We start from the raw sequence: 15,954 nt of genomic DNA on the forward strand, positions 1-15,954 counted from the left end.
AATCTCATCAGGACCTCACCTGCTGAGTTAAATACACTTTAGAGTGGCCTTTTGTTGTGGGCAGCCTAAGGCACACTTGTGCAATAATCACGCTGTCTAATCAGCATCCCGAGACGCCACACCTGTGAAGTGGATGGATTATAGACGTGCTCAATAACCGATTTACACAAACTTGTGAACAATATTGGAGAAAAAAAAAGCATTTTGTGTGTGCGTAGAAAAAGTCTTAAACCTTTGAGTTTAGCACATGAAAAATGTGTGCAAAAACAAAAGTGTTGCATTCATATTTTTGTTCAAAACTGTCAATGGTTCACCCCCCCCCAAACTTTTAATTATTTATTAGTTTTTTAATCAACAGACATTTAGTTGATTTGTTAGTCAAATTTATTCAATCTTGTCTTAAGTGCTGATCCATTTTCACCAATTTCATTTCAGGAATGGTAAGTGCTGTTTAAACAAATATTTTTAAACATTACATGGAAAACATTAGCTTCTCATTAGGTTCATGCATCTTGAAATGTTGATTTTTGGGCATTTTTCACATTTTACTTCATGTTAAAACATGTTCAATCCAAATGTAATTTATTTATCATCACAGACGTTGTCATACACATCTGCCCAACAAGATCCTCTTTCCAGCTGTTCTCATTCATAGCTGCACACTTCTAACTACAACATGTGTCTTCAGTATTACTAAAGACTTTAAGTTAACACAGCCTCACTAATCCATCTGACTAGTTGCTGTGCAGGACATTTCCAGATTAAATAACTGCTTTTTTTTTTACTTTTACTTTGCTTGCCACTTGTTGCATTCTGTGTTTTTGCTTACTATTTCCTAGAAACATGACCTATATGTTTTATTGAACCATATATTTATTATAGTGAAGGTGTTAATAAGTAAGAAGCGCTCCTGTGTTGAACACGGACAAAAAGACAAACTTTCCAGTAACACTTCATTTAAAATAACACAATTTTAAGCTGAGCAGGTGTTCAGTATTCAACTTTGTTGGCTTTAGTGGGACGAGCTGCTAGAAGAATAGTGTGAAATGAGTCTATCCGCTTCTCTCCACCCAGTCAGAAGCGCTCCATGGACAGTGGAGTAGTAGCAGGAATGAGTTGCTTCCCCAGCAAACAGCACCTGCAGGGGCTGAAGCATATTCATATGGTTAATATAAACAAAAATGCAGATTAGTCTGTTTTTGCATAGAACATCTCAATTTAAATATGTATTTGTGTGGAAATAAGACCATTTTTTAATCTGTGCACCTGCTCTCCTCTTTTGGGCAGTGGCTCCATCATGTTCTTTATGTTCTGCACTGAACAGCCTACAGCTAGGTGACTGTAGGATCCTAATGTCCAGGGATCGTGAAACCACTGGGTGCACATGATTCTCTTTGGCGTGATGGTGCGGTCTCCTGAAAACAAACATTTACGCTGAAACAGACCAACCTCACATAGCCTAAGACTAGAGGTGCAGTCCAGACGTGTAATAAGATTTTGTTTTTATCAAGAGATATTAAGAATAGTGAGAAATGTGTGTTCAATAATTATAGACCAATCCTTGTTATCACAGTTTTCAAAAATTTTAGAAAAAACATTTGTGACCAGATTGGATCAATTTATTGTTAAACAAAAATATTCTAAGTAGCAGTCAGTATGGGTTTGGAGCAAAAAACTACATCAATGGCTCTCGTGGAATTGATGGAACAAATAACAACTGCTGTTATCAAAAACAATATTGTGTTAGTATTTTTGTTGATTTAAAGAAAGCATTCAATACTATTGACCACATTATTCTCCTTGATAATTTGAATAAATATGGCATTAGAGGACTAGCACTACAGTGAGTATCTAGCTATCTGAAATATAGGAAACAGTTTGTACAAATAAATGATGTAAGATCTGACCTCTGTAATATCACATGTGGAGATCCTCAAGGGTCTGTACTTGGACCAAATTTATTTATTTTATACGTGAATGACTTGGTAAATGTGTCAGGACTCATTAAATGTATTCTATTTGCAGATGATACCACATTTTTTTGTTTGGGTAAAGATATAGAAAAGATGTTGGAGTTGATGCAGACAGAATTTGTAAAAATACAAACTTGGTTTAAACTTAATAAATTATCATAAACTTAAATAAAACTAACTATATGATATTCAGTAATAGAAAGAGAACTGTTGATGTTCCATTTAGAGTCGAGGGTGTTGAGATTTGTAGAATTAATGAGGTGAAGTTCTTGGGTGTTATCATTGATGAAAAACTGACATGGAAACAACACATAAATTATGTAAAAATAAAAATAGCTAAATCTATTGTAGTACTGTACAAAGTAAGGGAGTTATTAAATGACACAGCTCTGTATATATTGTATAACAAAATAATTGTTCTACATTTAATCTATTGTGTTGATGTTTGGGGGAAAGTGTGTAAAACAATTACAAATCCTATTTTTGTTTTACAAAAAAGAGCTGTAAGAATTATTACCAGGAAGCATTTCAGTCACCCATCAAGCACATTATTTTATCAACTGAAATTATTGACGTTCCATGATTTGGTAGATTATAGTATTTTATCAGTTATGTATAGGGCTCATAATAATATATTACCTTTAAATATCAAATTAAATTTTGTTAAGAGAGAGTTGTTATAATCTTAAGGGGATAGAGATATTTGTGAAACCTATATTTCAAACTAGTTTGAAGGGACGGTCTACAATCCAAGGAATTAGATTATGGAATAATCTGGAGAGTGATGTTAACAATGCCAGATCAATGCATATGTTTAAGAGAATGATCAAAGTTGATTTGTTAAAAAAAAAGTGAAATAGCTTAATGTGTATTTGTATGAATTGCTGCTCAAGAAGGAGTTATTTTGTTTTGCTATTTGAAGATTATTATTGTTTGAATTATTTTTTTTTGGAAAAAAGGGGCAGATATTATAAGATTTTTTCTTCTTTCTGCTGCCTTTCATTTTATTTGGGATTGTATTTCTTATTGTATATATAATTTTTTTGTTTTGTTTTTTTTTAAAATGAATAAACTTTAGCCCTGCGATGGACTTGCGACCCGTCCAGGGTGTACCCCGCCCCTCGCACAGTGATTGCTGGACATGGGCACCAGCGACCCCCGTGACCCAAAATGGAATAAGCGGGTAAAGAAAATGGATGGATGGATGGATGGATGAATAAACTTTATAATAATAATTTATTGATCCTACATTGATTTATTCATTATAGATAATGAATATTTTTTAAAAAGCATACAAGGTTTTCTTCTTTCATAAAACCTGCTGTGCATGACAATAAAAAACTTTGGACATTGTCTTTGGTGTATAAGTTACATGTTGATGTTATGTCACTGCTACCTTGTGCAACATTTACTGACAAAGCTCGATTTTCCGTTTTACACTCCAGATGATAAACAGAACACTTATGTAACCTGGACCACATCATATTGTCTCTGATTTAAGTTTACAGTGATTTTAAATGTTATGAGTAAGAAATTAAGAGTAATTATGAGTATTTCAGATACCAGATCACATATATTTCATGAGAGTTTTCAAGTTGATTTTGAAACCATCTCCAATTATCCAATGGATTATGCATTTCTATATTATGAATTAAACACTATTTAATGTAAACTTGAGTGTATAACCTTTGCCAGCCTGTTTGATATTCTTTTGACCGAAGTGAGATTCACCTGTGAAAGTATGGATGAGCTCCGTGATGCAACGTCTGATTTCATCTTCAGGAAGTTTCTCCATATACTCTGCCTCATACCCAGAAATCCAGCCGCAGAGGACATGACTGCCACTGAAAGGTTTATAATGACCAAAAATTACATCATGCCACTCATTTGATTTCTGACTCAATGGTTTTCTGTGCACACTTTTACAGAGGGATTGGTTCAGGTGAGTCACATGTATTTGACCTTTCAGAGGGTTTGAGCACGCTGAACGATGAGATCTTCCTCATCCAGTGTTTGTGTAAATCTGAAACTTGATCTGAAATTTTATCCTAAAAAACAAAAATGTATGTTAAAAACATTAGTGTGTATATTTTTAAGCTATTTTTTATAAAGAAGAGCTCAAAGCCAAGCAATCTGAGCACTGGCATCGCGATGATGAAAATAAACTTGATGTTAAAAGCTTGATGGACATTTAAAACAATACTTCAGAGCTTTTGAAGTGAGATTCAATGGAACGTTTATGAGCAGTAATATTTTACTTTGTTATAGATAGCTCTTTTAAGGGCAAGAGTTTGATAAAATATAGGTTAGTTTTCACTAGAATGACAAGCTAACAGCTAGACTAAGTGGAGCCAAAACAAAAGTGATTTGTTGCCGATTTTTAAATATTGCTGTCAATTTTGCATTACACAGTTAATAAGTATAAGTGCTATATGTTGTCACTATTGTATATTCCCATACAATGATGAAATTGGTTCACTGCATTTAACCCATCACATACGGGATACACCCAGGTGGAGCAGTGGGTAGCTATTGAGCGCCCGGGGAGCAGTTAGGGATTAGGTGTCTTGCTCAGAGACATCACAACATGTGGAAATGACTGGGAGTCGAACTGCGACGTTCTGGTCCAAAGTCAGCTGCCCTTCCTTTTTGGACTCCATCTCGACTTCTACCCATCTTGGCCCTTAAGTGCACAGTTGTTATTAGGAAACACACACAGCGGAAACAGGAACTAGCTGTAACATTTCTGGTGCAGTCTGGTTGTTTCTGCCAGAATAACCATGTAATGTAAAACGAGCAGTGGTGTAAAAGCATCTGAACGATTTCTTATCAGGGTGGCAAGGTTTCGCAGTTGGTAGAGCTGTTGACTCTCAGTGAGAACGTTGCCGGATCAAATCCTGGCCGGGGAGTTTGTTTGTTCTCTCCGTGCATTCGTGGGTTTTCTCCGTGTACTCCGGTTTCCTCCCACAGACCAAAAACATGCATGTTAGGCTGATTGGTAACTCTAAATTGTCCCTAGGTGTGAGTGAGAGAGTGAATGGTTGTTTGTCTCATTTGTCTCTTTGTGACCCTGTGATGGACTGGAGACCTGTCCAGGGTGTCCCTCACCTCTCGCACAGTGACTGCTTGATATGGGCACCAGTGACCCCCACGACCCAAAAAGGAAAAAGCAGGTAAAGATAATTGATGGATGGATGGTGTTTAAAGATGGCAGCAATGCACTTAGGTCTTGACCTACTCAGACTAGCTAGTCAGATTATCTACTTAATCCAGTCAGAAGTTGGAATCTAGCAAAAGGGCCTTCTCCTACTCTGCTCCTGTTTCCTGGAATATCTTGCAAAAAGACCTGAAACTCTCAACCTTGACCTCTCTAAGTGGCTTTAAGAATCTGTTGGACTCCTGGCAAGGACCAATGCAGACATGTTTCTGTTTTTAGTTTTCTTCATTCGCCTTACAATCTAGCTGTTTTTGCTACTTTTTTTTGCCATCTTATTTTAATTTGTTTAAAAAAAAATCTGTATGCCTTTTTATAATTGCCTATTGCTGTCGCTGTTGTCCATTGTCATCATTCTTTGTTGAAATCAGGTCTCTCTTGTAAGCGAGTCCTCGAGGCTCAATGGGATTAACCTGTCTAAATAAAGGTTGAATGAAAAGTACAGTAATATGTATTTCTTCTAACTTAAGTCATTCAAAGAACTATCTATAACAGATATTAATTTTATAAAACTCCTCAACAGAACTAAACTTTAAAGATCTGAACTATCTTTTTAAGTTAGAGTAATTTGATCAAAAAGCACCACAGACCTCATCATCCCACACCAGATAGATGATCTCACAATCGGCATCCCACCACGGAGAATTAAACTCAACGTGGATTTTATCGCATGTTCCAAATCCTAGTTTGTGAATGGACTGCAGCTTCAGAGTTGGAAGAGGAGGTGAGAACAGGGTAGAGTGGTGCTTCTTCAAGTAACCTGGTAAAAACAACAACAAAAAGACAATACTTGAATAAGCTTCGATTTAGATAGGAGATATTTTTAGTTCTTTAAAAAAACACATGTATGTATTAATAGAAGTCTACCTAGAGACACAGTAACAATAACATGATCAGCAACAATCTCCTCCCCATCGTCACACACCACCATCACTGGGTTTACTCCGCTTTCTCTGTTGTTCCAGTGAACGCAGCGCACTGGGCGATTGTAAGTCACTATATTAGTGGGCAGCTCGGATATCAAGTTGTCGATTAATCCCTCAAAGCCACTGAAAGAAAATATAATGTCAATTTTATTTATATAGCACATTTACAAACAATACCATTGACCAAAGAGCTTAACAAGGAGGTTAAGAGCAAACGGGAAAAAATAAGAATAAAATAAATTAAAACAATCGGCAATTATAATAAAATAGACTAAAATAACATAAAAAAAATCATAATATAATACAAATTTTGTAAGCCTCTAAACTCTATATTCACAGCATTCTGATGGACTTAAATACTGAAAATGACTTCAGATATTTCAACTAAATGTAGCTATGTGATTCTATATCCACCAGTACTGGCACAGAGGTGATAATTAAAGAGCTGGAAATGGAGTTTACTCCCCACCCCCACACTTTGTGAATTGCTTCCTCTGAGTAAAACAACAAAATATAAATACTGAAATATTATTGATTTTATAGTTTGATCATTTGAATGTGTTTGAATAGAACAACAGTGAATATAGAGGATAACGCTAATTATTTTTATAACAAATTAAGAATGATAAAAATGAGAAGAACTTAACAATAGCCCCAAAGTAACAAGCAAATAAAAATGTGAGCTATATTGTTGTTTTGGTACATAGGAGCTAAAAACACATATTTTTCTGTTTATGTTAAATATTAGTTTGTTTTGCTTCAGTGTTAATTTGTCCACAATAATGCAAGTCTTTATACTTTAGAAAGTGCATTAGTACAACTAAGAGTGTATTAAAAAAGAGAAACTCTTTTAAGTTGCATCCAAAAGCCAATTGATTTAATGAAAATCTGCTGCATTTACTTGTCTAAAAGAAATCAGGATAAACTTGTATCAATGAAAATTGCAATTCATCTATTTTCCTAAAGCAAAATGAAATATTCTTTTACTTGTTTTACATTAGTTTATCTGAAGCGGTAAAGTGCAAACCTTGGGAAGGTGCAGTCCACTCCTTTTAAATGCTCGTAAACAGAAAATCCAGCCAAGTCTAAGACTTCCATTGAGGATGTTGCACTTGAACAACACTCTTCCTTCAGCATGGTATTAATGGCCCCCAGCAGCAGCCGCCTGGTGTTCTTATCTTTGCCTTTCCACCTCTTTTCTGTTCGCCTTCGTACCTGCACACAAATAAACAACAGCAACAACAAAAACAGCTTTTTTATCCGTTTTGGAAATAAATACGAGCAGACACATAGTCCTAGTCACCAGTAAATAAAACCTACCTCTGATCTTATAAAATCTCCAACACTGTGCCAGGAGCGTTTTTTGTGATTCTTAGACTGTGGAGTGTTTTCTATGAGTTCATGAAACAACTCCAGAGCAGGCTCCATACATTCAGGATTCAGCTTCTGACCTGATAATAATAATAATAATAAAGATCAAAATAACTTTTCTGCACATAGCATAAAGTACTTCTTTCATAAAAAATACTAGAATATGTTTGACAATAATGAAGAGTTCCATTAAAGTAACTGGATCAGAATCAGGATGTACTAAAATGGCTGCTGATGTGTTTTTAATGTTTGGACACCTGAACTGCTGAACCAGTTGGGAACCAGTGGTGGATATTCTTCGACCTGCACTGCCTGGTTCTCAGGGGTGAGGGCTTTGGGATCCAAGCAGTTATAGTCCCGGGCCAAACAAAACACAGGGTTCTTCTCAGATGGACCGTGGACAAAAGCTGCACCTATCTCTATCATAGTATTACCTACAAAAAAAGAAAAACACTTTGTTAAGTTTAGTCCATTTGTATCCTGATGCATGCTCAATAATCCAGGTAGAACAATCTAACAATGTTAAGTTACGTCCTCTGGACGGATTCAAAAATAAATACTTAAAAATAAAGTAAAAATTAATGTTTTAATTTATGTATTTTTTAATCCGTCCAGTGGACATGACCTTTGTTAGATTTAGTCCAGTTGATTCTCAAACAGTTTCTGTTTGTTTTCAAAGTTACAGTCTCGCCCTTCATTGAAATTCTATATTTAAGATTTTCATTTTATTTTGTCCGATACGTCCTTTTAGGTTTTATTTCTTCAATTAAACTAAAACTGAAGGCTCAATTCAACAAAACAGATGGCATAAAGGACGTAATTTTCAACAGCTATTTAAACGCCGAGGCTTTTAATACCAATATCTTCTGATTAGTCAATAATCACATTGGATTCATTCAGTGTTGTGTATTTATTCATTTATTTATTGATGTCTGAAAGTTGAAATTCAGGTAGACAACAAAATGAATTGAACAAAACTCACCCAGTTTGCCCGTTTTGATTCGTCCTCCACTTCTGGCAGTCGCTTCCAGTATCCTCACATTCTGAAATCCAGCTTTAACAAGCTTGTGTGCAGCAGCTATTCCTGATATCCCACTGCCTATTATAACTACTTTTGCTTCTACATTTTGAGCCATAGCTGCTCCACATTTAGTGCCGTTTCCTCCTCTCCTATAATTATTTGCTTCTAGTACACTGTTTTCTCCAGCTTGCCAAGATAAAAGCTCTTAAGTTTTATGAGCTATAAAGTGTAGATAAAAATTTACTCACTCTACTGTACAGTAACTAGAGTCGACAGTACACAGGTTTTAAGTGCTGTAACATAGTAAGTACACACACACACAAAAACAGAACCAAGACAAAAAACTGTTGTGCAAATACAGTGCTTGAATATATTTAGATCAGTATCTTGAAAAAAAAGATAGATTAATATCTATATATCAATATATGCTTAAAAAAATCAATTTGTGACATCAAAAATGTCATACAGAGCACTTCGATGTCTGAGTTGAAATATGTTTTACATATAATATTGTTTTTTTTTCTACAATAAATCCCTAAGAGTAATTTCTATGTTTACAAGTTCTTTTGAATGTAAATATATGAAATGTACGAACGCCAAAGCTACTTTAAATCTAGCAGTTTGTAGAAATAAAGAAAATATGTGCAATAATCTAGCCAATTCATTTTGTTGAATGGACAGCGACTGCTTTTGTCTTCCTGTATTTGCAGAAACAAACTCGCTGAAACTCGTTTTTTTAATTATGTACTATACACATCCTGATGCATGCTCATGTATAATATTATACATTACGCACAAAAGTAAAACAAAAATAAATTTTTAGATTTTCAACGAGATAAATAAAAATAACTGGTCACATTCCTCTAATGTAACTAATTTTCACAAATAAATAATATGATGTATTAATGGAGCAAGAAATATAAAAAAATTTGCTTTCCTTACTTTGTTTATTTACAATTACTTCCGGGATCGTCCCTTCACCGACCACGTGATCTACGAATGTTCTACACTTTTCATGCACTACTGCCCCCTCCTGGAGCAAACAGGAACAACATTTATTTAGTAGAAAACCAAACATTTTTTTCTGGCGCCTCAGTTTAACTCTTGCTACAGTACTGTATATTGTTTTAATGTCTTCCATTTAGTCTTTCCTGAAATCACAAACCTCATTCCCAGAAAAACTGGAAACTTTCAAAAATTCAACAATGTTTGTCTGTAATTTATTGATTTAAAGCATATGTAAACAAGTTTTTGTTATTCATTAGCCTTCATATATTTACTGTATTCAGAAAACTTAGCATTGTATGCTAGTAAACAGAATAACTCATAGATAAGGGGAGAAAAGGCAAATTACAAAAGAAAAGTTGCCTTGCTTTAAATGTACAAAAAAAAATAAAAAAAATACTGGCTTTACTATTTTAAAAAAAGTGCTATGTGTTGTCCTCATTGTATGTTCTATTTCTATGAAGAAATTAGTTCTCTGCATTTAACCCATCACGTGTGGGAAGCAGCCAGGAGGGATGGTGGGCAGCTATGTAGACGCCCAGGGAGCAATTAAGGATTTTGGGTGTGTTGCACAGGGGCTCCACGGTGTGTGGGAGGGGCAGGGAGTTGAGCCTGCAGATTTCTGGTCCCAGTTCGGCTGCCCTACCTCTACCCCATCTCAGTCCCCAATAAATAACCAGGAGCTGCAATTAAAGAAATGCAATTCAATAAATAACTCAGCTTGACATTACATTTCTAATATTTCCAGTGAACACATTGGTTTAAAGGTGCTCCTGCCATTTATTTTCAAACTGGAATGTAGATTCAGCAAATTCATCAAGTCAGAATGGTTATTTCTTATGGGATTGTCCTTCTAGTGTTTGTTTATAATGGTACCTTTGCCAAGGAACATACTTTTGCACAGTTTGTGAAAGTAATGTATTTGTGTGTGTTTTGTCATAACCATTGGAACAGTCAAGTAAGATCACTGGTCACCTGACCGAAGGTCTGTGAACTCATAAAACTTTCCACATGTGTGAAACTGTGGGAGACAGGAAGTGACCTCATCTCTCAGGAAACCTCCATTGTTGTAATCACACAAAATAACACACCTTTTAAACTCATGAGAATGAGGTTCCTCCACCCCTCAATACACAAACACACACGCACACGCACGCACGCACGCACACACAGTAATTCGATAAAATGTGTTCAATTGGAAGAAAACGAACAAATAAAAATAATTTTAATGTGAGAAAGTGGCAGCGAAGACATTCAGCATTCATAAAACACTAAAACTGATTTATTGCATTTTAAGTCATAACAAAAGAAAAAAGTATAAATAATACATACATTAATAATTTTATTCAAAATATTTTTATATTAATAGATATAAAAACTAATATTACAGAAATAATAATAAGTAAGAGATGATACAAAGTGATGAAATACAAAGGTCTAAAAAATTATGTATCAAATAGAAGCACTTGTTCAGCTATTACAGTACAGTATTGGGAAATGTTCTCTTGGGAAAACACTGATCCTTAGTGTTCCACCCCACCGTCCCTTCCTTTCACACATAAATAAACTCATACTCTGTCACTGGTCTGACCCCTGCCTTCAAGCTGATGTAGGATTGTAGATCTCAGAACGCTGTACCTGCAGAGGTGGAAAAATACCAATATAAAACCCTGAAACATGTCACATAAATATTTAAAAATGCAAACACAGTAACATTTTTGTTGTTAGTATTTTACATTATTTAGTGTATGGAGTGTCGTTACTTTTAATGTCATGAATTGCAGATTTGAGTGTAAAGAACGTGCACATAACTCTGGTCATGGAGGGAAACCCACAGTGAATTATGTTAAAACGCCTGCTTTGGAGTTGTGTTTAGTTTGTCCTTTATGGAATATCATAGTTTCAGCAGCACAACACTGCAGGACATGTGGATCCGAGGTAGATCTGTGTTCTCTATGAAAATCAATCTGATCTGAAACATCTGAACATCTGAAAATCTAAATCTGTCTGATCTAAGGTAAGGTGTTGAAATTATTTATAGTTTCAAGCTACTTTAAACCAACACAAAGTAGCAATTATATTATTTGAATATTGAATTTGAATTTGTAAAATGGGGAGTGGTGGCGCAGAGGTTAGAGAGGTGGGCCTATGATAGGAAGATCGCCGGTTCACGCCCCGGTACCAACAACATGAAAAAATGTGGGTGGGGTAGGTGAAGCACCCACATTTGCCCCTACCCTAATTCGCCCCACCCTGGTCCCATGAGCAAGGCCCTTAACCCCCCATCTGCTCCCTAAAACAGGTCCCTCTTGAAAATGAGTTCTCATGGCTCAATGAGACTACCTGTATAAATAAAGGGTAAATGAAAAAAAAAAATATCAGGACATATTAATAATTTTAATTGTGCTAAAATTAAAACAAATAAATTAAAAAAGTTTAAAAATGACAATTAGACTTATTTTCTTCATTTTGCTTCTCATTCAGGGAATTTTGGTCAATGTTTATGAATGTTTTTAAACTATGGCTGAAAAAGTTAAGTGTGCCCATGAACCACGTGCTTGAGTGATCAGAGAGTTCTTTGCTCTCTCAGACAGAGCTGAATGAGAACTGATTTGATCCTGCATGTGCAGCTGGATGGCCAAGGTCACCAGGCTGTCTGTGAACCGGGAACTGATAAGCTTATTAAAACAATTGCTGCACACTGCCCGTGGTAGATTGCATGCATGCATGTAAAACTTCTGTACATCTGTGTAAGCTGTTGTGACAGTCCGCACTTGCAAGTAAAACCAGTTAAAAATCTTCCCGTGTCCTCGAGTGTGGCTTCTTTGTGCAAGTAAAATGAATGAAGGATACTTTTATCCATTGTTAACCTTTCAGGATTTGCCATGCCCTGAATTACTGAGAACTTGTACAAACATTCAAACATTTTAGTTTTGTGCAAAAAAAAAAAAAAATCATAAATATTACAAAGTTTAATACCTAGAGTAAAATTAATTGTTTTCTTCCACATGAAACATCTGAATCAGGACAACCTGCCAAATTAAAGTCAGGTGGTCAGACAGAAGTTCATGCTCAATAATCCAGGTATAAAATACAACAACGTTCAGTCAGGTCATCTGGACGGTTTCTTTTTTTGCTGAGACGTTTCGTCCTTCATCCAAAGGACTTCCTCAATCCGAGGAGCCCCTAAACAAAACTGATTCTCACAAACAGCGTACTCCACAGTGGAAAAAAAAAAACAGTTTGTTGGTGCTAAGATGGCCTCTGGGGCCCGCCCTCTTCCTCGTCAACTCCTGTGGGACAGTCATGCCAAAGATTGTTTGGTGGCTCCTCAGATTGAGGAAGTCCTTTGGATGAAGGGTGAAACGTTTCAGTAAAAAAAGAAACCGCCCAGATGGCCTGACTGAACATTGTGGGGTGGTCAGACAGATTTTAAAATGAAACAATTCTGTTGAGGAAACACAACACACGCAAGCATCAAGCAGACATCACAGCTTCCTCACGAGTTTTAACACTCAGCACATTTATTTGTGCTTAAAAAAATCATTCTTAAAGATCCTGTGTCTGAGCACACATGCTGAAACTCAAGTGTAACTGGAAGCAAAACATGTCGTCTGAACAAAAGTCACATTAATTTTCAGATGGCTCTAATTTTAATATAAATCTAAATATAACATTATAGCAATTCCAGTATCCCATTATAGTAATAACTTCAATAAAAATGTTATTCCCTGATTCCTAAAAGCAAAATAAAACAGGGTTATAGCACTAAAATTACATTCATACGAGCTGAATGATTACATGAGCTTTTAACACGTTCATCATTTCAAACAGACCATGTCCTCACTGGAGCTCACATGCAAACTTTGATACTAAAATCTTGGAGACACACAGATTAGCTTCAGTAGTTATGCAATTTTTGCTGCTGAACATTTTACTTTAGACTTACTTTTTAGTCAGTTTGGTTATTTCACGTTCTTCTTCCTCTTTAAGTTTCTCTACAAAGCTGTCTAAAACAGGGATCTCAAATTTTATGTACTGAGCAACCTGAGGAGGAAAAGAGGAGCAGCATAAGTCTAATACACAGTAAACAAAGTTAAAAAAGGTAGTTTAAAACAAATTATAATACTACAAGAGTACTTAGTTGTCTACTTTAGTAGAACAAATAACTAGTTTGTCATTTGTTTTGTGTTGACAGATATGAAGGCATTTCAAATTGAACTAAAAGGATTAATCCCGCTGCTGTAATTAAAAATTGTGGCCTCTCATATTGCTGATATGACAAACGTGTTCCTCCATTCTGAAAACATTCAATGGTCTGGTTTTATTTATAATAGTAGGGTCACAGTAGATATTCACTCATCTTAGCCTATTGTTGAATCTGTATCAAAACAGGATATCTTTCCTCAGCTTCCTAAATTTAACCAAACTATTAGTCATTGGCCCATTGTAGCATCATGTGCCTGTGAACTATAAAAATACATTATTTATTATCACAAACAAGACTGAAGGAACAGAGATAGTTGCTGTGAGAGGGCTTGACTCACATCGTGTGTGACTTCCTCTCCCAGGTCGGCCTCCTTGATGAAGATTTTGGAGATTTTCTCACAGGGTCCATAGAGCACACGAGTCACCAGCGGGCGTTCATCGTCCTTCAGTCGGGTCCTTTCTGCAAGAAAAATGGCAAAGAGACTACAGTAGTACCCTGAATCCCCGTGATAAGTGAAAAACTACAAAGTATATATATATATATAGGCGTTTTAAACCCTTCCCTCACTCTTGCAATATTCTAAACAATGTTTCTAAACTCTAAATCAGGGGTGTCAAACCCACTTACAAAAGGGGGTCAAAATGAAAAAACCTTTTTCAAACTAAGGGCTGGTTTCAGAATCAACATTAACTCGTTAGACACCCAACATCTTTTCTTGATTGCATGTTTCTTTAACAAGAGTTTGATTGGCCTCATTTGGCATTTTCTGTTGCATTTTTGACATCATAATCAAAGATTATTGAAAAAAAATATAAAGTGATAAAAGTATTTTACATTTAAAATAACATCTTGGGGCTTGGGGGCCAGATAAGATGTTAACGAGGGCCACATTTGGCCCCAGGGCCTTGAGTTTGACACATATGCTCTAAATGCTTTATTTTAAATTAAAATTTCATGCTGATCGTGCGGCTCATCCATCAATCAGCCAATTATGTGTCATGTCCAATCTTACTTTGAAAAACCGCGAAAGAGCGAGTCCACAAAAAACAAACCACGAAGTAGCGAGGGACTACTGTAAACGTTTTAGCAGATGAAAGGAAAACATTTTTAGGCACAAAATCAGAGTAAAAGCTACGACTCACCGCCTGACTCATGCACCATGTAAAGCACAAATTCATCGGTGTGATTCTCCACCTTGAATGCAACACAAAACAAATAAGTTCAGCTAAAACCTCACAGGAGGCGAGATCAGTCTGCACCGCTCACCCTAAACTTGTGCAGCAGGAGGCTGAGGACTTGTTCCGTCGTCATTGAGCTGTTCACGCGTACGTTAGTGACCGAGCCATAGGCTGGAGTGAACACGGATGTCTAGAAAAAGGAGGACAGATTAAAAAACGACCACATTTTCATAAAGTACATTGTGTTTCAGTGCACTTATAAAGTGGAGTGTGTATTCCTGGGTTTGAACACCTTGGACATTTTGGCCAGGAAAACTGAAACAAAAAAGGAAATCCCTTCATCTGCAGCTGGAATCTGTTCAACATCAATATTTACACATGCTGTATCAAACTAATGCAGGCACTCGGTGTAGATGTGTTTTCTGTGGCACCCTAATGAAATCAGCCCACAGCAGGCTATTGTGAAACGCAGCTGAAGTACAGTGAAAGGAAACCACAGCCCTGCTGCACCTGGGGATACGTCAAAAACGGGATGCATTAAAGTACATGCCCGATGGGATGGGTGTTCTGTTTATTGTACCTTGTGGTTGTAAAAGTGGCCGTTGATTGAGAATCTGTGTGTGCGCAAGCGCTGCAGGTCTCTGGCAGAGTGTGTGTTTGACCTTCTCTGAATGCGCATGAAGGAGGCGTCGCTCCTGGTCCTCAGCAGCTGAGGGGAGTCCTCTTCCTCCTGACCACCCATCTCACAGACTCATAAAAACAAGAGTGCATATAAAAATTGCTCAGTGGTTGAAAAAAAAAAAAAAGGAAACAACTTCCTAAACCGCTTAGGACAATCACAGCTAGGGCCATAGCTAAGTAGCCTAACCTTGTTTATTTATAGTGACAATGATCTGATCTCACATGAAGGTGCTGCAACACGTGGGCCAACCTTTCCACAAGGCACACGTTGAGTTGAAATCTCGGGCAGAATGTGTGTGTGTGTAATCTACAGTAATCCAGCAGGTCTGTGTGTGTGTGTGTGTGTGTGTGTGTGTGTGTGTGTGTGTGTGTGTG

The 15,954-nt window shown here is 36.4% G+C and overlaps 2 protein-coding genes across 2 annotated transcripts; both read right to left on the bottom strand.

Annotated features, from left to right (window-relative positions):
* Nucleotides 1-988: 988 nt before the first annotated feature.
* Nucleotides 989-8,976, bottom strand: LOC119411991 (peroxisomal N(1)-acetyl-spermine/spermidine oxidase). The gene is made up of 10 exons (XM_037678965.1): nt 8,467-8,976; nt 7,742-7,918; nt 7,434-7,564; nt 7,141-7,328; nt 6,055-6,236; nt 5,778-5,947; nt 3,936-4,021; nt 3,705-3,817; nt 1,267-1,415; nt 989-1,147 (listed from the first exon to the last, which is right to left on the bottom strand). Exons 1-10 carry the CDS (start codon nt 8,618-8,620, stop codon nt 1,013-1,015), a joined length of 1,485 nt encoding a protein of 494 aa, XP_037534893.1. The 5' UTR covers nt 8,621-8,976; the 3' UTR covers nt 989-1,012.
* Nucleotides 8,977-10,983: 2,007 nt separating this feature from the next.
* On the bottom strand, nt 10,984-15,676 carry LOC119412182 (ras association domain-containing protein 4-like). Its single transcript, XM_037679162.1, has 6 exons — nt 15,479-15,676; nt 14,987-15,088; nt 14,863-14,914; nt 14,058-14,179; nt 13,460-13,557; nt 10,984-11,148 (listed from the first exon to the last, which is right to left on the bottom strand). The coding sequence occupies exons 1-6, from the start codon at nt 15,638-15,640 to the stop codon at nt 11,079-11,081; spliced, it is 606 nt and encodes a 201-aa protein (XP_037535090.1). The 5' UTR covers nt 15,641-15,676; the 3' UTR covers nt 10,984-11,078.
* Nucleotides 15,677-15,954: the final 278 nt, after the last annotated feature.

The sequence above is a fragment of the Nematolebias whitei genome, chromosome 1 (genome assembly GCF_014905685.2).
Source record: "Nematolebias whitei isolate Nwh7 chromosome 1, NemWhi1, whole genome shotgun sequence".
Lineage (NCBI taxonomy): Eukaryota > Metazoa > Chordata > Actinopteri > Cyprinodontiformes > Rivulidae > Nematolebias > Nematolebias whitei.